This window comes from Balearica regulorum, chromosome 3, assembly GCF_011004875.1.
Source record: "Balearica regulorum gibbericeps isolate bBalReg1 chromosome 3, bBalReg1.pri, whole genome shotgun sequence".
NCBI lineage: Eukaryota > Metazoa > Chordata > Aves > Gruiformes > Gruidae > Balearica > Balearica regulorum.
In genome coordinates this window covers 91233506-91257154 of record NC_046186.1, presented here as the reverse complement: position 1 = coordinate 91257154, position 23649 = coordinate 91233506, and the positions used below count along the sequence as shown (strand labels likewise).

At 37.1% G+C, this 23649-nt stretch overlaps 1 protein-coding gene across 8 annotated transcripts in view; it reads right to left on the bottom strand.

Moving 5' to 3' along the window:
- Positions 1 to 23649, bottom strand: part of LTBP1 (latent transforming growth factor beta binding protein 1) — a 204593-nt gene that overhangs the window by 72811 nt on the left and 108133 nt on the right. For all 8 annotated transcript variants that reach the window (XM_075748916.1, XM_075748918.1, XM_075748917.1 and 5 more), the window contains 4 exons: positions 21992 to 22094; positions 16172 to 16243; positions 2666 to 2788; positions 992 to 1159 (listed from right to left, as the gene is read on the bottom strand). In XM_075748916.1, coding sequence (XP_075605031.1) covers positions 992 to 1159; positions 2666 to 2788; positions 16172 to 16243; positions 21992 to 22094 — 466 coding nt within the window. The remainder of the gene's footprint in view (positions 1 to 991; positions 1160 to 2665; positions 2789 to 16171; positions 16244 to 21991; positions 22095 to 23649) is intronic.

The window sequence follows — 23649 nt, the reverse complement described above, 5'->3', positions numbered from 1 at the left end:
ATCTGGCAGCAGCAACTTCAGTAAGAACAGTGGATTACCATTACCCGTACCTGTGCTAAAATACTGAACAGGCTGTATATCACGTATATTACAATAAGCAATGATGCTTTTAAAAAAAAGATTAATTTGACCATATATTTGGACAAAAAATAATATTAAATTGATTTTGACTAAAGACTCCAACTCTGGTCATTTAAGTTTTAAGCAAAATCAGGGAATAGAAGGTACTCAAAAGCAGTGATCAGCATCTATAATATGTGGTATCTTAATCTACGAGCAGCCTAAATGACAGTGGTGACGAACCAAGGTGGTATTTTCCAAGTCTTTATATATTTAAAAAACATCAGGACTCCAAGTGAACACGGATAATACAAGTGAGCTTATGTATTACGTATCAAGTAAGGAATTGTTTAAGTGAAAGGTGGTGTGAATGTTTAACTACCAGTTTATTGTTAAGAAGGCAACACCATACTTAGCACATTCCTCAAAATGGATGGTAAAGATATGAAAGAAGGTTAGAAAGCAGAGGTACTCCCATACATACCCCACTAACTGTAAACTACAACACATGTAGTTCTGTAACCTAATTCTCAAAAGCTACCATCCTTTCACCAGTGCCTTTAACAACTGAAGAGTATTAAGTAGATTTTGGGTTAATTTGCCTGGATCTATAGTCAGAATATAATGTACAATAAATTTATCTTCATGCGAAGGAGAATCAAAGTTCAAGGACATATTCTGAGCTGCAAATATTGTTAATCTGGAATTCCATCACAACATATCAAAGATAATTCCTTTGTTTTAATTGCAAATTCCTATAAACAAAGCCACCACATACGTGCTTATTCTACTGTCATGTAGAGAACTGTCATAATTTACTCATGGACACTTCTTGTTTAAAATCAATTCTTGGTTATTTTTTTTTTTAGAAGCATGCATAACAAACATAGGGTGAGGGCAAGAGTTTATATTTTTAATCGACAGTTCTTACCTGTTCCTGGAAGTGGACACTTCTCACAGTTCGGGCCCCAGGCTTTGCCAACACTGCAACAGCAAAGCTGCTTGCTGAGCTGAACAGAAAGAGGATGCATGCATTGCTTTCCTGCACTAACAAACCGGTAGCAGGGTCCTTTCTCTTCAGCAACTATAGGACTATCAGCTGCAATGAAAGTGGGAGAAAGGATGGTACTGTTCACATGAAAAGCAAAACAGAGAAACACCACTAGATTTCCAACATCAGTTAAATTAATATTCCCATCCACAAAAGTTTTATTTCAAACCATAGTCACAACATAAAAGACAATTCTTATTTCGCATCAAACACTCCTGAATTCCAACTCATCCTAGACCAAGGATAAAAAATATTTTAAAGAAAAAAATAATTTCCAAACCAGCAATTGCCATGCTGCCACAATAAAGAGTCAGAATTAGCTCTCACTTGTACACAAGACCAACTGCTGAAAACTAAGGTCAATCATGAGCAATATACAGTTGTGTCAAGCTACATAGCCACTGGAACATTCAGCTTTAAGTAGGCTATATAAATAAAACTGCAAAAGGATTAAGTATCATACATGACCTTTTTTTTTATAAAAGAGACAATTATTTATTTACATTTCATTATGCTTAGTTTTAATGTTGAAGAGCCAAAGGCCATAAGCTATGACTAGTACGAGGGAACAGGATGCTAAGATCCGTCCAGCTTTCCAATTTATGCATCTACATTCACATGCAGTTAACAGTTATGTTACAGTAATAAGTTCACTTAACTCAAAAAAAATACAAAGACTATCTGATTTTCAGTATGACATGTAAAAGCAAAAATGAAAATCAATTCCTTTTTTCTGGTGTTAAACTGAAAAGTGATAAGAAATTCTTCAAAATGCTGAAAAACTTTCTCAGTAATTGAGTGTCATTAACAAGTAGCATAAGATAATTATGCTGAAAAAAATGAAAGAATTCACCTACAGCTCTAGACTATACTTTATTTTATAAATCTAAAGATAGGTCAGGTAAGGAGCTTAGGAAATTAGGTATTTTTCATTTGTAAATATTCTTCCCAAAAAACTTTAAGTGAGAAATTCAGTTGTTCTCTATGCCGCCTTTTCTTCTTGCAGAGGTAGTTGTTCTCAAACCAAGTAAAAGCTGATTAACAGAGGAAAATATTTGCATTCATGTTGTTCACAACTTTTTCTTTCTCCTAATCCATTCTTAATTTTTAATCCTTTGTAATCAGAAGGAAAATGTGCCCAAGATCATCCTGGGCTGAATGTTTAGTAATGGAAACTGCCCAGGTCAAAGCTGCAGAGGTGGAAGAGGGGAGGGCAGGACACAAAGATGATTTTGGCTGGGGAACTAGCAGAGAAAGGGGGAAAAAAAATTGTGGGAAGGAGAATTCCAGGCAGGTGAAAAAGACTGAGTGTATAAGGAGGCTGGATATGGCCTTGAAGGCTTTGTGACAAGAAAACCAGGAAAAGCTGGCAGAGACCAAGGCTTCCAGGACAAAGAGACAGAAGAGAGGCGTCAACACTGAAACTAAATAAAGTGAATAAGCTGAGAAGAGGAGGTAGGGACAACTTAGAAGAGTTGGGGCCAGTCAAAAAAATCCTCATCTGAAGTGCAACTAAGTATCTATTTTGGTACTTTGATTAGCACCATTACTTACGGATGCATCTTGAGAGGGTAGGATCTGGCACAAATCCCAATTTGCAGGTACATCTGTAGCTGCCCATGGTATTCAAGCACTCCCCATTAGGGCATACTCCCTGTAACTGACACTCATTGATATCTGTGGGAAAATTGAAAATAATCAGATACTGAAACATGTCTGAATATTCTTCTATTCTTCAAAAGTTATCTTATCTTTCCTTAAATATGTGCAGGAGGACTGTTGTAAGTTAACACTCCAATCAACACTTTTTCCCATGCTGACATTTGCTTCACAACCTTTTAAAACACTGCTGAGAATATAACAGAAAACCAATTACATTTATACATCATTCTCAAGTAGTCTGAATTAAAAAAAAATAAAATACACTTTGATTGGCTTATCAACCCCTCTTTTCCTGACTAGATGATTGCTTGTGCAGTCAAACTCACAAGAACATTCACAGAGACAAATTTTAAGCAATGTAGTCTATTTTATACAGGATGGAACACCACTTGACACATTTAATGCAGTTTTTATTAGTATTTGTATTCGGTAGTGCCTGGAGGTTCATTGTGCTGAAAGAAGCACAACACAAATATACCATCTCTAGCCTAAAGAGCTTACCACCATAATGGCAAGAATATGCTTCAGGAAGCACAGAACACGTGATGTGAGGCGAAAAGGATTCCATCCATGGGAACACAACTTTGTAATAATTAACACTGATAAAGACTGCTGTTACGAAGCTACTTGCATCAGTGTCCTTTTCAGGATCTCACTGAATTATTCTCCCATGCCCCAAGCATTGGGCCTCCAGCCTTTATCACACTTGGGGTTGCATCTATAATTCACTTACTCATAGAATAGGACCTGACCGACAATCATCTGGATACCATCTGTAACTAAGTCAGCCAAACTAGGATTTTATTTCAGGAGACAGTAATAATGTAGCTTGCACTGATAATCAAAACCTTAAAATAATAATAATAAAAAAAAATCACCTCCCCCAACCGATCATTTTCTCTGTTAAATTGTCACATTGCCTCTTTCAGAAAAATAGGGACAGCACATTGAAACACACCTGCTTTAAAATGTTGACATGCATTATTTCTACATGACTTTCCCTCCCTATCCCTAAGCCAGGAAAAAATGGCTAACCTTGCTGGATAAACAAGGTTCAAATGGAAGTTAGATATTCCAACTAGCTCCTTGGAAGTCAGGTATTAGTGACCATTTTATCTAAAATATATGATATTTATTACCTTTCCTTTTAGTTTTTTAATAAAACCTTCACCATTTTATTTGATCTCATTCTATGCTGCTGTCTGATTCAACACAACACTGAGGGTAAGAAGTTGAATATGTAAAATATAACAGATGTGTTGAAGTTTGCTTTTGGAAACTTACAGAAAGAATCTTTCATGTTCCTACCTTCTTCTTCATTTTTCTCCATAAGTTTGGCTACCTGTCCCACTGCACAGGAGCACACAACTTAAGCTCACAGTACAGCACACTCAAGCAGTTGCTATGTCAGCTGCAATTTTTTCCCAAATATTCAGTATTGAGCTTATTCCTCAGCTCTTCCAATGCTATACCTAATCTAGTATCTTGACACCACCTGGATCAACTTCACCTCTATGCACTTAGCCACACGTGACAGACAGTGATAATTTATATTCTAGAACTTTGGATGAAATGTGATGGAAACCACATGAATTACAAAGGATCAGCTCTGCCTCAAAGGAATTTGCAAGTGAAATTCCCAGACTACATGACTTTCTGACCTCAGAGGGAGTGGACTATTTAAAAAGGAGAATGGTATAAGAAAAGAGCACAAAAACATGCTGGAACATTCTCCTACAACACTCGACTTTTTGACTCATCCAATCTTTGAGCAGGAAGATGTCCCACATAAGCACAGGAGTATCTTATTTAAGGACTGCCGTAATACAAGCTAGACTTGTTCTCATGCACTCAATGAAAAATTTTTAGACAGTTTCTTCAGTTGCTTAGTCTGACTGGGTTCTTTCTTTCGCCCTGAAATCTCAAAATACAACTGACAGCATCTAGAGAGTACCAACTGACCCCAAGAGGAAGATTATAATTGTTTCAATACCATTATCTTATGTGACTATTGCAAGGAATGAACTTAAATCTTAACAGCTAGCAAACTAAGTCATTACTGAAACATCCCTAAATAGAAACACATTGATGCTGTTGCAAAGTTAACGAGAGTAAAGGACATATTGCTAACCCTCCACCTTCAAACATTAGGCAGGACAAGGAACATAAGGGAAGAGAAGACTATGAAGTACCTAGAAGCTAACACAAAGCAAATACTGGAACATTCAAGAACCCAGTATTGAATTTTCTACATGGTGTCAATTTGGGTTGTCAGATCAGTCCTCAAACGCTAAACCACAGAACAATTCTACTTGCTTTGATAAAGCACTGACTGCTGTCGGAAACAAGTTAGAGGAAAAGACAGTATGCTTTACTCTGAATACAGGAAAAGTCTCGATATCCGGGTTCATTTCACAGTGAAAATCCTCAACACAATTACACAAATTACACACACACACACACACACGTGCAAAAAGGACATATAGATTTTGGAGGAAGAAGAAAAACAGAAGAGAAATTAAGAGATGGAAGACAGATAATTTCAAAAGTTAAAAATTAAGATACCTATTTTTAACAAGGACTGTGCTCTTTTATTCTAATCTGACTTTAGTTTTTTATCATTTAATATTAGTTACTCCTTGGTGTTGATGTTGGTATATACAGTGAAAATAACTTCTCACTTTCTACACTGTAATAGCCAGACATTTTTAAACAACTTTCTCCCTTTACAAATTCTAGGTATACATTTTTATTTAGAGGAAAATTAACCTATACTTCTGGGAAACAAATGGAAGATATCTCCGAGGGGACATACATAACATAGCACTTTTTCTTCTCACTTCGTCTAGGATATATATCCATGTAGAATTAGCAGAAACACTTTGTCTAGTGAAACCAGCATTTAGATTTTAAATCAGTGAAAAAGATAACTTACTTAAAATTAATACTAATTTGACTTTGATTTTATAGTTCTTATCTTCAAGGAAAGACCAAGTCTCTTGCTTGTTACCCATTAAAATACATTGCTTTTTGCTTATATGTCATCATAATGAAAAATTTAGCACTTTTCCTTCCAATCTAGGAGGATAACTCTACCATTCTACATGTATTTAAGCAAAATCCTCCAAAGACACAGAGGACAAAACCTGCTTTATGAAACCTGCTTTTTAACTTGAATTTGAATCATTTTATTCACAATGCCAGTATTATATCCACTAGTAAAATGAACCATATCTTTTAAGTTTGTAGAACTGTTGTAGAAGGAAAAAATGGTATCTGTTGTTATAATTCTCAAGCAGCTTTTCAACTTTGAATAACTTAGCTACTGAACTGAAATGCACATATGTATTTTTACAGTGAAATGAAGAAAAAAAATTCTGTTCTGCAGAAGGGGGGTACAAAAATCTGGCTTTGCACTTAAACAAATTCTAGGTACAGGTTACAGACTTCAACTAGCCGAGGGATCTTGAATACCTAGTAGCAAAACTGTGCTATTTGGATTTTATAATGAAAATGTTTTTAATGTAGCTTATATTTAAGTCTTTATACCGATAAACTGTAATCGTGAATTTGAAAGTAAACTGAATTTAAATATAATCTAAATAGAAATTATGCACATTGTTACAGATCTGAAATTTATTTCATGTCACTGCTGAGAAAAACTGACATAGGAACGTATCAGATGCATTCGGTGATACTGGGAGCATCATGTTTTAGAGTTTTGCCTACTAATAATGAAGGTTTCATGGCATTATTTACTGAAGTGGCTAATTTGCAGCTAGATGGGATCTTACTGTAATTCATCAATACACAGTATTATTCAACTATTCTGCAGGAAACATTCACAGATGCTCTCACTACTGCCTCTGTATTAAATCTCTTCCCAGATGACCTGTTCTTGTATATCTAGTATTTAAAAACTTAACAATCCATTCACATGTACTCTGTTATTGCTATTTAATGTGGGCACCGCTACATTTAAGTACCAGCTTATATGTATGTAAATACCAATGAATGTGCCCTTCTAGAGTTCCTGATACGGATATTTCTCTTGCTGAATTTATCCAATTTTTAAAGTTAACTTTATTGTGCATGTTCTGATGCCTCAGCATAACTTAATTATAGTGGATTTTTAATGCCTCTTTTCCAAGTCATGTCTTCTCAATGAGCTCATAGAATTACTGAGCTGATGCTCTGTGCTGAATTACACAAGCCTATCTAGGGATTCAACAGAAACAAGCCACAAGTTGACAAAATAACCCTTCAAATTTTCAACAGAAACATACATACATGTAAGGATAGTGTTTATTTAACAACTTTGGGTCAAAAAAACCCCAAACAAAACTAACCCCTTCCAGATTGACTATCTGCTTCACTTTATTTCATATTGTGGTAAAAGGCCACCTACTCAAAATGCTTCCTACCACCTGCCAGCTTGCCCAGCTGTGCAAATTGCACTGGAATCAACTTGTTCAGGCAGCTGGAAAAGAAATCTGATTAAAGATTAACAGACTTTTTTTTTTTCCTTTTAGCCCTCTATTTCCTGTATATGGATATAAAAAATATTTCAGTTTTAAATTAGTATAGCAATGAGAATTCATTTGCTCCACTGTAAAAACTAGAGAAAAAGCTACTTTAAAGTTGTCTGAATAATCTTTTGTTGTGCAGAAGTACAAACTGACAACATGCTTGTAGAGTGATTTGATCAAACACCTTCATCTACACAGAGGAAATATTTTAAGGGGCTATGTAGCAGTACTATAAAACCACACATATGTAAACAAACCTTTCTAAAGACCAACTAAATATAAATTTTCAGTTTCCAAGGAAAACGGATTAATGAAGTTCCACTGGTAAAAAGCCTCTGTGCTAGTGATACAGAGAGAAAAAAAAAAAAAAAAAAAAAAAGGTTAAGCTAGGACCTTTTCCACACAGCACCTTGCATGGCCCCCACAGCAAACTTTCACAGTAGGTGATGTTATTTATGATTTATAAAGAACTGGTAAACAAAACATTGATTTTGTAACAGTTGGTTCTTGATAATGTGAATGACTTGAGCCTTCTCAATGGTAATAAACTGGTGCAACTCCACTGGCATAAAAGGAGCATTATCATTCTGCCCTGACAGCTTGACCCTTTGTTGTTACTCTTTAGTATGATACATGCCAAATACATGGAACTGATCCTTGACACACTGTGCTCCTAGATTTGGTAGTCCATCTCCATGAAAGTTTGACAAGAAATGAAAGCTTTACTCTTACTTTGGGCCTGTTGAGGTGGCAGTGGAAGCCACATGCCATCCCAGGGGCCCTGTTAGTGACTCCACTCTCACAAATTCATCCAAATGCACAGAAGATTTGCCTGAACCAGGGTTGTGACAGTGGTGCTGCAGTACTGTACAGATGAGACTGCTGCGCCTCAGCTCCTCCTGTATCATCTTCTAAGCACACAGCTTGATATATGGTGAGGTCAGCCACCACAGTGCTCCCAGCTTCGAACAACCCAGACACTGTAACCAAACTGCTGCTAATCTATCCCTCAATCTTCCCCACTAAGGAGAACTTAAAACAAGCTCTCTTAACAACAAAAGTTAGTTTTTGATACCTTCCCAGAGATTTTTATAGGTCTACAGGGTGTCAGGTCAAGCTGCTCTCAGAAAATGCAATGTGTTAATGACTCACTGCCACTGAATTTCCTGGGGGAAAAAACAAGCTGTAACAACCATTTCCTAACTGAATGCTTGTCTGCTCATGCGATGAGTGTGACTATGAACAAAGTAATCTTCATGACTTAATAAAACCCCACACCTCCAAAACCAAATGGGAGCAGAGGAAGATGGGAACAACGTAAGATGGTATTCATTTAAACAAGAAAGCGCATGTTAACATCGAACTTCTTACAAACCATGATAATTATACATAGTTTTACTAAGTCCAAAACAATTTCATCTTCAAAGAACTTTACATACATTAATTAGTAGATAGAAGATGGACATGAATGGATATCTCAGTTATCAAAGTGAAAATTTACTTTACTCATGGCTTTTTCTCCTTGCTCTCTAGGAACATTCATGAAGAAATCTTGTTTGGATTTTTGTCCAGAGTAAGGCAATCTTCAAGGTTTCACATTAGAAATACCCCAAAACACAACTGTGTTTTGAAAGTGCTTTACCAGAATCTTGTTCCACAAAGAGTTAACAGAATCAGATGAAGAATTTACCTCAGTTTTTACTCATGACCACACACACACACATTTCCAATTACATGCGGTAAATATAACAATACTAGATTAAATTTCATTAAATCTAAGTGCAGGCAACAGTTAATACAACAATCTATTTTCTTCTAGTAACTGTGATTTAGGGAAGGACTGAATACTCCAGAAGACAAAAAACCAAACAAAAACAAACAGAAAACTTTCAAAAAACAACCTAACCCTTATTTGTTACTTTTCTCTAAACAGTTCTGCCTTGCCCAAACCCCAGTGGCTTTTCAATATCTCAATCTATATTATGAGGGTTGGGCTCTTTTACTCAAGTATCAATTTACTTGTTCAGCTCTCTTACATGCATTGCACATGGGGGAATTGTGATGACTGCAAAAGTAATATATGAATCAAAACTTTTAAAGGAGAAAAGTTAGATATGGGATCAAATTCTGTTCTAAGGTACATAAATTTAAGTGACAAAGCATTTATACACCTAATATAACACAATCTGTACCTGTCACTGCTGAAAGAATATGCTTTGCTTGGTTACTATAAAACATGCTGAGTGATTTACTGGGTGCATCATAAAGCTACTGTATCCTTCTTTAATTTGCCCATTTACTGAAATACTTCACTTAGATTCCTCAGCAAGCAAATATGAAAATGCTTCACAGTCTACAGGTCTTCTACACATCAACAGGTGAACACAACCTGAAGAGCCTGATGCCCGCTATAGCCAAGCAAAGCGGTGCAGAAGGACTGGTTGATCAGCAGAGCGCTGTTCTGCTATAGACCAACCTACAAAAGCTGATGGCTGGAGTATCAGCCCTGCAGTGTTTCCCTTTGGCAGCCTCCAGCTGGAAGAGTATTTAAGAAGAGAAGTTCACTGTGTTTTGGCTGTGTTAACCATTATAACAGCTCTTCAGACCACCCAGGCCCAGATGGCCTAATGCAGAATCACAGGAAACACTACGGTGGTGTAAAGCTGTCCTCTCTCCCTTCAGCCTTGTAGCTCATTTGGACACATGGAGCAAGTCCACTCTCTACCCTTTTCAGATAGCGAGTGAGGCCCATATTTGGTCACAGACATACTGGAATTTGAAACATTCCTATAAAATGAAATCCATTCTTTCATCTCCATGCTTAATGCATTGAATTTATGCTCATCAAAATCATCATAGCTTGGAGCATTTAACCACATTTAAACATTTAACTTAAAAACACAATTGTAGAACTGAACATCCATGTTTATTAATGTGTTCTGGTCAGAGCTGCCATCTTCTGACAGTATGTTATTTAAATCTATGTATTCATTTTAAAGAAAATATTTTTGCTCAAGAAAAACAGTCTACGAGTTCAAAAAAGATGGGGTCACTACAATAATTTTGAACAATGCAAATGTAAATAAAAATAATCTTTGTTTTTTTGAAACAAGTCAGTGCTACCACTCATGTAAAGAATGAAGTCAAATTTCTTTTCAGGAGCACTGATAATTTAGAAATGATAGTGTTAACTATCAAAATTAGATCAAGGTTTGGGTTTTTTACTATGTTATGTTAAAGTAAATAAAAGACATTAAAAATTTCATAAACAAGGCTGAAAAACACTAAGAAGTGATTTAGCATTAATAAAAATAATAATCCCTCTTTTGAAACAATAGATCTCATTTGTATGCAATGCCTTTCTATTTTACACATTTGGTAGGTGATTTTTGATAACATTAATAGATCTGCCTCACTAGACAATGAAAAATTCAGATTCTCAAAGTCACATTACATGCATAAACAGAACAAAACAACTTATAATTTCACAATTTTTCAGACAACACATGACACAGATGACAAGGCATAAAAACTAAACATGCAACAGCCTCCAGCTAGGACAGTCATGATATCCAGAAGGTTCATATGAAAACTGGACCAAGAAAGGGAACTTGTGGAAGCAGAAAGCCTAGTCAGATCACCCCAGCCCTGGCAGCTGCACTGAAATATTCAGAATAAACTTGTGGCTAGAAAGTACTGCAGCCCTTCCCTTTCCCTCTGTCCCAAGTGCCTGGTGATGGAGGACACAAGCAATCTCAACATCAGCAGCCCACAGTCAATTCCAGGCCTAAGCACCATGGAAAGGTAAATTTCTAAAGCGGGACTTCTGCACTTAGTGCTGAAATCAGATTTCTGTGCTTTTCAAAAACTGACTTTGTTTAAATGACTAAGTAATAAAACTGAATGGAAAATATTTACCTCCTTTTGATGCAAAGTGAGCAACTTGACTTTCAGTAAGAACCGCACACACTTAAGATACTTTGCTGCATGCATTTAAGCAAAGCAAGCCTTCTAGATCAATTATATATTAGAATTTGTCAAAGTACTGGGCAACTTCTTAATTAGAAATGACCTAGTGGTCAGTCATTAAACATTAGTAATATCTGCCTTGACAGATGTTTTCATGCAGTAAGTACTTTAATATGCACAATATGTCGTTGCAAATTAAGACTGGAATATATAATTTATGTCTCATTTGTGAATATTGGACTCATTGTGATAGGTGTATGCTAGGCTTCACTGGGAGGGCCACCTGACTGAATAATCTCCAAATTGGCTCAATATGCAGGCATCATTTTTTATTCTCTTTATGAAAATCAATGACAACTGTACCTACTAACACCACTGAAAAGACTGTTCCAACTGTTTCTGCTATAGCTATATTGTTGACCGTTATTAATAGCCTCAGTTCTAAGAAAAATGTAATATCTAGATTTTACTGCCTCCATTATAGTTGATTGTTTCAATAATAACCTGATTATTGAGAACAAGGGGTAAAAGAAACAAACAATAAGGTTTGGTTGCTAATGAAACTATTGCAATATATTTTTTTTTTAAATTACAGGAAAAACAGTTGCTTATTCTAAGAAATGACCCACTGATTTCTTGTGAGCTAACAGAGTAGCAGCAGGAGAAATCAATCCAACTCATTTTGTGCTTCTGCATGGAATTTACTAGAACGCAAGTTTGCAGATCCACACTTTTCAAACACATAATCAATGTCCAAACAGCAACCCAGCCCAGTTTCTGGAGATACATTTATTTTTCAGTATGATCATCATAAAAGAACTTTGAAAGAAGGTTGTTAACTTAGTAGCTAAGTAACATTAAATAGCATTTCTTATGAAGCAAAGCTCTTTTATTACTTAAAAGTAATAATATATATATACACGCAACACTCAGAGAAAGCAAATTTATTACTGTATTTTAGGGACAAATGTAGGAGGGCAAAATATACCTCCAAAACTTATTTTACATCATGATGAAGCCAAGGGAAAAAAATCTTGTAGTCCCCAGAGCACATGATTACAGAACTTGATCCATCAACATACAAGTACTAGTTTCTGCAAGCTCATATAAATTTAATTTTAAGCATATGGGGACTTTTCAAGAACTTCCATGCACAACTTTTTACTTCATTGAAAAACAACAAGTGTTCAGGTATTTTTACAATTCTTTAAGATAAGATTTTCAAAGTGCTGTATTGGCAATATGTTAGTTTCCTGAAAAAGGAATCCAACCTTTTCCCCAGCTGTTTTTTTCATTCTCTTTCAGTTTTCCAAGAAAACCATTAGCAGAAGGAGGAAACAGTAAGTATAATTCTAAAGAGAGAACCAGAAATTAGCATTGCATGTGGATTCTGACAAACAAGTTGCAACTCTGATAAGCTGTATTTTGGCTTTAATGACAGCCTTAGGGCATCCATGTGTGTACGTGTAATAAATCATCCCATTGAAAAGATAATTACCGAGGGGGGAAAAAGCTTTCTTGATAGCAATTACACTAAACTGTTCAAATTAGCATACCCACAGATGGTTCTTTGTTGTCCTACATACACATTAGAGAAAAGAAAGTTTTGTTACATTAGTTCACTCACTTGCAAGGAAAAAAAATCAGGACCTGGTTATTAATCACACTAATACTGCATAGGGTCTGTAAACTAAGGAGGCTTTTGACTGCAAAACCAATGTAGAACAAAAGGTTAATTAGGCTTTTAAGCTTGAGTTTTCAAAGGCAGTGAAAGTTGGACGATATCTAGGTGAAAACAGCAATCTCTTTTAGCTGCAGGCAGGGATTCAGAAATATATCCCCATTACTATTTGGTCTGGCAGTGCTGGCCCTTTCTGAGCATGGACACAGCATGCACGCCCTTTCAGGAAAGAATAATCTAATTAAAATATATACTTCCATATGGACATGCTGTGCCGCTCCTTTCCAATTTAATTGTAAGGACTATTACAAGAATACAAATAGTCCCCCACCAGCAGCTTAAACAGTTTTTACAGCTATTGCTGTTGCTTTGCTCCATGTTTGTGATATGGACAGCTGTTTCTTCATTACCCCTGTCCTCTTCTCTTCCAGTAAAGCACGTCTGCTTCAGATAAACACAAACAGGACACTTTTGCCTGACCCATTGAGAAGCACACGCTAATGACCATTCCAGGACTGAAATACACCCTGCCAGCAGCTTTGACATATGAAGCTAGTTTTCCTGATGACCGTTCAAACAGAGGTCAAAATCCTGACCCTCTGAAAGAAACTGGGAATCTTGCTACTTACTTCAACAGGACTAAATTTCATCCTGGCTTTGTTTCATGGGTATTTCTTCCCCCATTTGTACCTCCTTTTTGGAGTGTGCTAGTAAGTAAATTGCAGAGAAGCCACCGAAGCCTCGATAAGGCAATAAGGGAAATCTGCAGCAGCCACCACCTCTGTCCTCTCCAGAAAGTTAAGAGATTTTCCTCATCCTCAATTCATCAACAGTCTACTTCCTAGTGGAATAATCCGACTCCGATTGTCTGATTAAACTCTAGGTTATAAGTTTCCATGTATCAACTGCAAGCTATATTTAGCATCTACAGCTCTCTCTTTTCTGGGATAATGGTAACAGTAATAAAACAAACTGTTTAAAGCTTCATATTTCTTGCAGTATTAGTTATGTACTACAAAAATGTGGCAGGGGAAAAACTATCAAAACCCAGTACAACAATGACTAGCCTATGAGGTACAGGTTTATTTCTGCACACTACCACGGCAGGACTTAGCTCCCTCTTATACTTCTACCCAGACATATATGTTCTCCCTCTTTATCAGCCTGCCACTGCTCAGCGAAACAACCTCCTGGCCCACTTCTGGCAACCTTCGCAAGCACCAGACCATTTTTTAACTGTCTGTAGCCCCTGATTAAGGATCTTAGTTTCCATGAAATAAGGTTTGCCAACACCTAGGTACAACTCCTTGAAACAAAATGAATGCCCTACTTGCCTTTGAATGCCTGCTGGGTTGCTGCTGCCTAGGAAACCGTAGTGTATACAGTGGGGTTTGTGCACAGCTACTGGAAATATCGAAAGCTCCTGTTTCTCCTGGACCACGTTCAGAGGGATGCACAATAGCACTAATGCATTGTCACATCTTCCAGACACTTTCTGTGCTCAAAGTTAGAAATCCACTCTTTTGCAGACTCTGAAAAACCTCATTAGTAGTATGTAAAATGAGACAATCTCTTTCAAAATGGCTGGAAACATCTTGCTGAAATATATGCAACACCTATGTGTTTAATTTGAGGCGTGAAAAGTTGGCCCATCTATGCCTTACACCAACCCCATTCACCTTTTCACTTTGCAGTCCTCATCAGTATGTTGCCATCAACATCTCCTCATCCATTTTATTTATTACGAGGACTCTACAGTCTTTCATTGCAGATCAGGGAACAAGTTCTTGAGATGGAATTTGCAGCTCTCCTCCATTTAGTTTTCTACTACTTTGACTCAACTCAATTTTGTCTCACAATCCTCCAAACGCCCCTACCCTGCAAGCTGGTAAACCACTAGGCAGAAAACTGAGCAGTAGGCAGGCTCAAGTGCCTATACTTACAGATAGCAGCTCACATCTCCCTCAGCAGTGGAAGCAGCGGGATGCTTGTGTTTAGTGCTCTACAAACTGTAGTTTTTTGGTTGGTAAAATAATTTCTTTATGTGGCTCACTGCTGCACGTTCCTTCATGGACATGCTAACTGAAAACTGTCAGTTAAATAAAATTAACTTTATCTCCAAAGTGCCTACATATATCCTTTAACACCAAGTACTCTTTCATTTTCTCCTTCTCTCCACCACCACTACTATTTGTTGGGAACTCTTTTACCCTTGGAGTGTCAACAATGACTAACAAACCTGACCACAGGTCAGTATCAGCCTCACTTGAACTCATTCTTCCCTTCCTTCCCAAATCTCTGTCCAGAGCACCACTGCAGGATTGCTCACATCATCTCAGAGCTCCTTTCTCTTGTTTATTTGAGCTGTACCAGACAAGATGGATAAGTGATTAAGCTTTTTCCTACATCCTCATCTGGCACCTCTGTTCAATGCTCCAAGATACGCAGAAAAAATGAGCATATGTCTATGGTCATCCGTTCAGCTTTGTCAGATAGAGACACTGTAGGCCAGGAGAATCTAAATGCCCCAAGTCTTTCTGTGGAGCTGCATGATCATGTAGATCCCACAACCCTGTATGCTCTGATGACTTCTATGCTTACAGTCAGAAGATATAGTACATAATCTTGGAGTAACACAACTTATGCAGTATCTAATTCTATACATCCTCACCTGCACTATGCACATTCTTGAAGTACGTGGGGCACTGCTTTATGTGGCAGTCAGGTATGCATGGTTTTTCATTTCTACTTGCCAGTGACATTATCTGGCTGTTCTCAGTGCTGTTGTGTCTAATCTCTTAAATCAAAAAGAACTGTTCTCTAATTACTCTATTCTTTCATGGTTATAGAAATTATTCTCTATTGCTAGTTTCATCTGACTTAACTGAGTATGTCTGCAGGTTCACCGTTTAGCAAAAGAATTGTCAGAACAATGTGTTTCCTCTGAAAAATGAGTAAATGAATCCTTAGAAAGTTATCTTCATACATCAAAGAAAATGAGACTATATGTAAAAGTTTTAAAAGTTTTTTCCCTGGAGCAAAAAACCCCCACTCTGTGGAGCTGCCAATATTTAGAGAGAGTTAAAGGTAGCCTCAACGGTTTTTCCCAAATACAAATCAATGGACGGGATCCATTAATCTAAGTCATAAATATCAAAGAATTTGTCATAGAAAACTGGTACTCAAAATAAGTACAATCAGTTGTGGGCAATATCGTACCTTGACAAAATGTAGCATTGATCCTCTTGTAGCCTTGTGGGCATTCCATCATAGGACCGTATCCATGGTAAGCTGAAGAAAAAAATTATGTCAGTTACATACTGCTAATTTATATGCTTATTTAGAGAGCCTGACAGCCAAATTATTATGTAACTAAAAAAAAAAAAAAATCATTAAACATAAAAGGTCAAGAAATTAAAATTAAAGACTGTAGAGGTAACCTCAATTCCATCTTTTTCCACATCTATACCATTTAAGTTAGCCAGTCAAATTCATATTTTTTCCAAAAGAGAAATCTTTGAAATCAGGACATTATCTTTCATCCTAGCTGTTCTCAAATACTCAAATAATTACGTTCCCAAACCAGCTACAAATGTGATGTTGGAAAAGATAAAGTTAAGTTTCAAGATGGAAACTCAATGGTTTTAAAACTGAAAGCAGCTTTAGAAAGCAGAAGTATTTTCATTGTTAAGTAAAATTGTTGGGTGCCATTTCTCGTGCCACAATAAATTAAAAAATATTTGAAATACATAGGAAGTAGAAGCCAACGAACGTTTAAAAGAAGGCAAAAAAAAGAAAAAGGCACATTTGTGATCTACAGAGTAAAGCTGCTGAATTTTAAAAGACTGTGTGACTTATTGGCTGATCAGTGTAAACTGTCAAGGGCATAACAACACTGCAAAAATACAGACTGAATTCAATTTTGCCAAAATAGAAAAGTATTCAGTTAACTAGATTTTTATTTCTATTTATTGTTTCTTTCCTCCACTTAAGGTTGCCTTTGAGACTCCAGAAAACTGTTTATTGATTCTTAAACTGTTATAACATCATAAATGAGAGCAGTAACTTCTTTGTATGGCTATGCACTAAAAGCTAACCTCTTGGCAAAGCCCAGGACTTTATTAAACATGTAAGACTAAAATTTTGGCACTATGATCACGCAAGTGCCTTTAATAAGAGTCAAGAGAGTTTTTCATAATGCGAATGCTACAACAGAGGTACCTTACATTTAGTCAGATCTTTTGTTTTCCTTTAAAAGTGTTCTAAATGTTCTGCAGGCCAAAAAAAACCCAAAACACCCAAACACATTGCTTTCTATCTTTACTGAATATAAACTGTCAAATAAGACAGAACAACTGAGTGAGATAATGTTTTCAATTGGCTTCACTTCGCATATAATGCCTGAATTGCACATTTATCCCTGCAGCTTATTTTAAAAGTGGTAACTAGTTGACTATAAGGGTGGGGGGAAAAAAAAATATTTTCGTTAGTTCTAAAGCTTTTCCTATTGTTTGGGAAAAAATTAAGTGATGATCTTGAGTGCAACTCAAGAGAGAGTTATAAATCAGAGATTTATTTCAAATTGCTGTGAATTATTTAAAATAATTGCTTAATTAGAACATTAAGATTCTCCTTAGAGATTGCTTAAAGTGATAAAATGGTTAAACATAAAAATAGTACAGGTCAAAATACAGCAACAATGTTCTTCCAGTTTTGAACACATACTTTGCCATCTTTACATTTACTACAACCATTTTAACACAAATTAAAATTTGAAAATTTCACCTCTTACCAGGTACACATTTATTTTCAAGGCAGATCTAATCTTTTCACAATGTTAATATTAAAACCAGTTGAAATTTAAGGAGAGATTTTTCAAAATGCAATGCAATGCATTAGCCTATTCCTGGTCCCCCAAAATGTCAGTAAAACTCCTACTGCTCATGTTGGCAGAGTCAGATTCATAATTGCACTGATTATGTCCCAACTTATCTGTGTTTCCCATTGCAGACCTGATTCAACTCACACTAAAACCAAGAGAGTCTCTCTAACTTTTTGTGGGTAGGAATGGTACCCTGCAGTAGAGCCTGGCAGAGGAAAACAGGAAGAGCAGAGCTCTTCCAGCTGTAGATGGAGACCAGCCCATAAGCTATGCCAGGCCTTTTCCAGTGCTGCAATGCATTTTCCCTTCCAGGGTGACTCAGCTGCTCTAGAAAGTGCAGTGGCGGAGTGAGGTCAGAGATTTTAACCTCTCCCTCCATCCTTATCCTCCTACTCCCACATAGAACAGGAAACAGCGGCTTACTAGCAGCTGTTTTCTTCCTTCTACAAAGAGCGGCAACATAAGCAGGCCGCAGTAGAGTAAGGAGCTTGTTCAGTGACGGCTAGTGACCCATGTGGGAGCTGGATGAAGTCCTACATTACTTACCCTTTACTCACTTAGACAACCTGCTTGTAATTATTAACTGTTAGCAAGAAGCCTGAACAATCAGAACATTCCCCATGTAACAGAGAAATGCACTTTGTCTTAAAAGTTGTCTTCTGCAGAAGCCCTCAAAAATGGAGATCCGTTCCAAGATTTCTTGTTTTATTTTTCAGTAATACTGAATAACCCATAAACTTACAGACATGGGAGCTGTCTCAGGCCAAGGCACTTGACTTTGCAACAAGACAGAAGCCCTGACTGAGCAGTGGCTATTACCCAAAATATGCAAGTACATCTTTACAAAGTGACAAAGCCCTATTTAAGTCCATGGAAACAAGACACATGCAAACTTAAGTACATCCTTAAGTAGCTGACTGAAGAGAGAAGAAAAATGCCTGCTAATGAGACTGAAGTATATGCTTAAATATTTTGCTGAAGTGGGTTTTGCAGAAGATCACATTAAATGCAACCTGATTACATATTAGTATAAAAACAGGTCAAACTTAAATGAAGTTTATGAAGCATAAAACCATAAAAGCAAAAGAAGTCTGTTTGCTTCCAAAACGTCTACAATAAAAAGGATAATACCAATATAGTGAAGTATCAGAACAAGTAAAAATGATGTGGGACTAACTTTGCCTGCTGAGACACTACCATGGATACCACTTAACTGATATCTCACAAATAACTTACTTGACTCCCAAGTTTTTCCATCCAATATCTTATATGCATATATAAAAAATATACGCATACTTTTTTTTACCACTGAAATATTCTCATTGTTGTAAAAAAAATCAAAATACTTGATGAAATATAAATCCTTAAGCAGACTACACAGTTTCATTAAATCTTATCAATTTATCTTCGGAAATTGTTTGCTCTACAGAAACATAACACTTTGATACTGACATGAGGCTTAATTTGACACCTATGCCTGAAGGACACTTAGGCACACAACTTGTTTTGGATCTGGGCCTAAGTGCAAATTGAACACCTAGAAAATTCCAAGATGCTGTAAGACCACTTAAACTCCTGCAACACTCCAAATTTATCACCTTAAGTACTTGGAAATCTGAAAAGTCACCATTTGCACTCATGCAGAATTGCCCTAAGTCATGGCATGATTGAATAGCATCATGCTTACCTCATTCCTAAATCAAATCTGGACTAAATTACATATACCTCTACCAAAGCTTCCTGACAGATTCAGTGATTATTTGAAGAATACACCTACCAAATCATACTCTGGATATAATGTAGTGGTAGATTACACTGTATTTTAATCTGGAGAAAACAGACAGTGCACCCATCTCCTCCTCCCTTCTTAAAATACAACTGTACGGTGAGAGCTCCCACCTAGAAAGATGAGAAATGTATCCCATTATGTCTAGAAGACACAAATCCTTACTTTCCAGGAATGCTTTAATCACAAGGAAAGGATTATTCCAAGTGGCAACATTCTCTGTCTCCTCTTGAAATCGTACAGTTACATTCAAAAAAACAATTCCAGATTGAGCCAGAAAGCAGGAGTGAGCATGACTCATATCATGAGTAATTAAGGACACTGGGAAAGAGACTGGGTTCCTAGTTCTGTTCCAAGAATTGTTTCTACATTTTACGGGTTAGGGCATATCCTCATAGGTATAAAATGTAGATTAGAAATTCTTCTGGCAGATAAAGGAACTCTGAATTGCCCCATCTTGAGCAAGTGTGCCAGCCATTAAGTTTTTATTATAAAGGACAGTGCTCATCTCATTAACATTTCACAAAAAAATATTTTTACTCAGTGCTTTGAAAAAAGGCTAGTGGACTTCCCTTCAGGAGAGGTTTTAGGGTGAGTTCAGGCACTTCTCTATACCCACCCAGTAAGCATCGGGGGACCAGGATTTTGGACATGGTTTGTCCCAGTGTTTACCTGTTTGCTTGCTCTTAACATCATGATGAGCATGTTGGCATTAAGCAGCTGCCTGATCAACGCTGTCTGTTGTGGATTCCAGGCTGAGGAGACCAGTGTTTTATCTGAGCTAGGAAGAACTAGCACATGGGCTTCCCTTTGAACCAGGCACCAAAAATCTGTATTAGCAGTTCCAACCAGTTTTTAGTTAAAGCACATTTCAGGCTTTTGTGATTTTCTCATGGCATACCTATTTCCACTAAGCAACATTCCACACGCCCACAGGCTTCTGATGAACAGAACTTTCAGTTGTAGTTAAATTGCTATGTCTTTGGAGAAAGCTATAAATAAATTGCTACTTCTTTAAAGAAAGCTACAAAATCAGGACACATTTCACAATTCATACACCAATACAGAATGCATGTCTCTGTTAGAAACTGTATTTACATGCTACAGGAATAAAAATTTAGATACTCGAGTTTTTTATTAACTATGAACCTCAAAGACCCCAAGAAGACTCTCTTTTGGAAGCAAATCAGAAGATAAACATACTCCAAACCACAAAATTTAAATGCTTCATAAACTAGCAGATCAGACTGAGTCAGTGTAAATTTGTATCAGACTCTCCTGTGGAAGGAGGAGTCAGAGAAGTAGGAGTAATAGTAGATTTTCTGCTGGAATTGTATTTATGTCCGTATTAAGACTTGTGGACAAAAATATGCCTGGAAAAAAAAAAAAAATCAAACACTGAACATGTTTCCAGTGTTGCTATCTGTACGAATAACAAGGGCCTAGAAGACCTAGATAAGAATGAATGCAACTCCTTGCACTATTTTTGGCCCACTAAATGAAGGTCCACTCCATCTGCAAAACAGAGATTACTTTGTTTTTTCCTCATCTTTCATTTAGTGACGAAAGTATGACATGATGAGGCTTTGGGCAACCTGGTCTAGTGGAGGGTGTCCCTGCCCACAGCAGGGGAGCTGGAACTAGATGATCTTTAAGGTCCCTTCCAACCCAAACCATTCTGTGACTCTATGATTCTATGACAGAGAAGTATTACTATTCCTGTGCAACAATAATATCATTCACAAAAAGTTTACGAGACTAGCTTCACCTATCATATAAATAATTTGAAATTTCTTTCTCATTACAATACAATGTCAAATCATAACAAAACAGCAAAGAAAGTCTTTGTCATTGCCTAATGTTGAGGAAGATATTTCAAAAACAGAGGAAAAAAATGTAACTGACAATTTAGAGCCTGGAGAACTTTGGCTTCAAACTTGAAAGTTCATCTGCAGTCCCAAGAGGTCACTGCATTCTCTCCAAGCAGTAACTGGCGCCTCTATAATTTAACATTTCTGTGCAAACTTTTAAAAAAATAAATCCAGCTGGAAGCAGCAAGATGATTCAATGTCATTATCCTTCCTGTAGTGAGAAAATGCAACAGTGCATCACTGACTTAAAGGAGGAGGAAGGGGAAAAAACCCCAACGACGTTAACTTTGCTGGCTAAAATGAGTGCCTGCATATTGTAACTCTGCTGGCATGCAGGAGAATTCCAGTTTCTGCAACCTGTCCCTAATCAAACCACAGCACATTCTTTCTACTAGGTTCCTTTTTTTGTTTGTTTTTTAAAAAAAAGGAAAAATACTACTTGAGAGGAAAAAAAAAAAGCCATAAACTGATGCAGAGAATAGGAACAAAATAGCACTTACATGGCTTCTTGGGACATTTCTGGCATTTGTTAAAACCCCAGGAAGTACCCACGGTTCCACAGCAGTCTTCTTGCTTGGAAAGGCCAGGAAGTGCTTTGCCACACTGGAATAGTCAGGTAAAGAATACTCCGGTTAATGATACTATAGGATGCTCACTTCTAGTACAATGTTCTTTTTCAGTCGTCTTGGGTCAACCTCTTGCTGAGACACTGACGATTCACTGGAGGTCTTGGCTGAACTTAAATAGTACCCATGCATTGCAATGGCTCTCGTACACAGGCATAAGCAAATTAGGTGACATTATTATCTTCCCCTCTGTTAACTTGAAAAGAAGGAGAAAGAAACAGAACAGTATGCCATAGGAATGAGTGAGTATATTTCCAAGGTAGTAACTTGCCATTGGCATCTATTCCCTACATTTTCCTCATAAAAATGTGCTTGTCCACTTTTTCAAAAGCTGTATAAATTATCTCAAACATCTTTCTAATTACTCTCAGAGACAAAAAGTATGATGGATTTCTATAATGTTATTCCCTATTAAAAAGCCTCAACTTCCTGCCAACTTATGTTTAACGTTCATGACCACTTACTGAAAATTGCCGAATTATAATGACAGATTCTGCTGCCCAGATACTAAAGAAGGTAACACGGATAAGATGACTGAACCTGAAGTTAATGATGTCTGTGTTATTCCAAACAAGAGTCTTTCCTCCTGCAAATATTGAAATTAATAGTGCGGTAATTTCTGAAGTCAATATTCCTTTTTCCTGACCAAGAATACTCTTAATATGCTTTTTATTAATAAAGAATACTAATTTTCAGAATCTTACAAAATACTTAGTTATGTCCTTGACTTTTGCAATTGTCTTCTGTTTTGCATGGTAGAGAAAGCTTAAATGTATTTCTGAGATACAGACAAAAATACTTCTAAATCCATCAATCAGGTGTAAAATGGAAGTGCACAAAGGACAAGACACGTGCACAACTTCTGTGCTTAGTAACACTTTCAAAGCAAATGCTGATATAAATAGGCACTGCAGCAAACAATCCAAATGTGCTGAACTGTGAATCCTCAGTACAGAGTGAACAGACCTTCCCTCATCTAACTCCCTTCCTGACAGCATATAAACTTCTGACCCAAATGCTCACTGCCACTTAGCTTTCAGCTCAAGATAGCTGGCTCATCCCATGGCACAGGCTGTGGCCTTGTGGTTGCTTTCACTTCAGCTGGTAACACAGTCACTCCACAGCAGGGGATGCATGCTGAATGTACACGCACTGATGGCTTCCTCCCACCTTCCCAAAATTTTTCCAGTGTGCTCTTAATCATACTGACATCCCTGAAATAATGATGTTTTCAAAGTACAGAGTTACTCTCTGGAGCTTCACAGTGTGACTGCTAACAGGATAGCAGGCTAACCCACAACATCAGGGCTCTGACTCATCAGAGGGTCCCCTCTTTGCATGGTGAGGACTGGCAAGGCATCCTCCCAGCCATCTTCTCTGCTCGTTTTTCACAGATACTCCCTGGGCGCCTCCTGAAATACCTCAGCAACTAAAAGGAGCACCAGCATTTCACTGTTTAAACACCAGACTGCAATGTGCAACCTGCAGCAGCTCTGCACTTGCTGCTTGTGAAGCTTAGACATCTGCCAAGT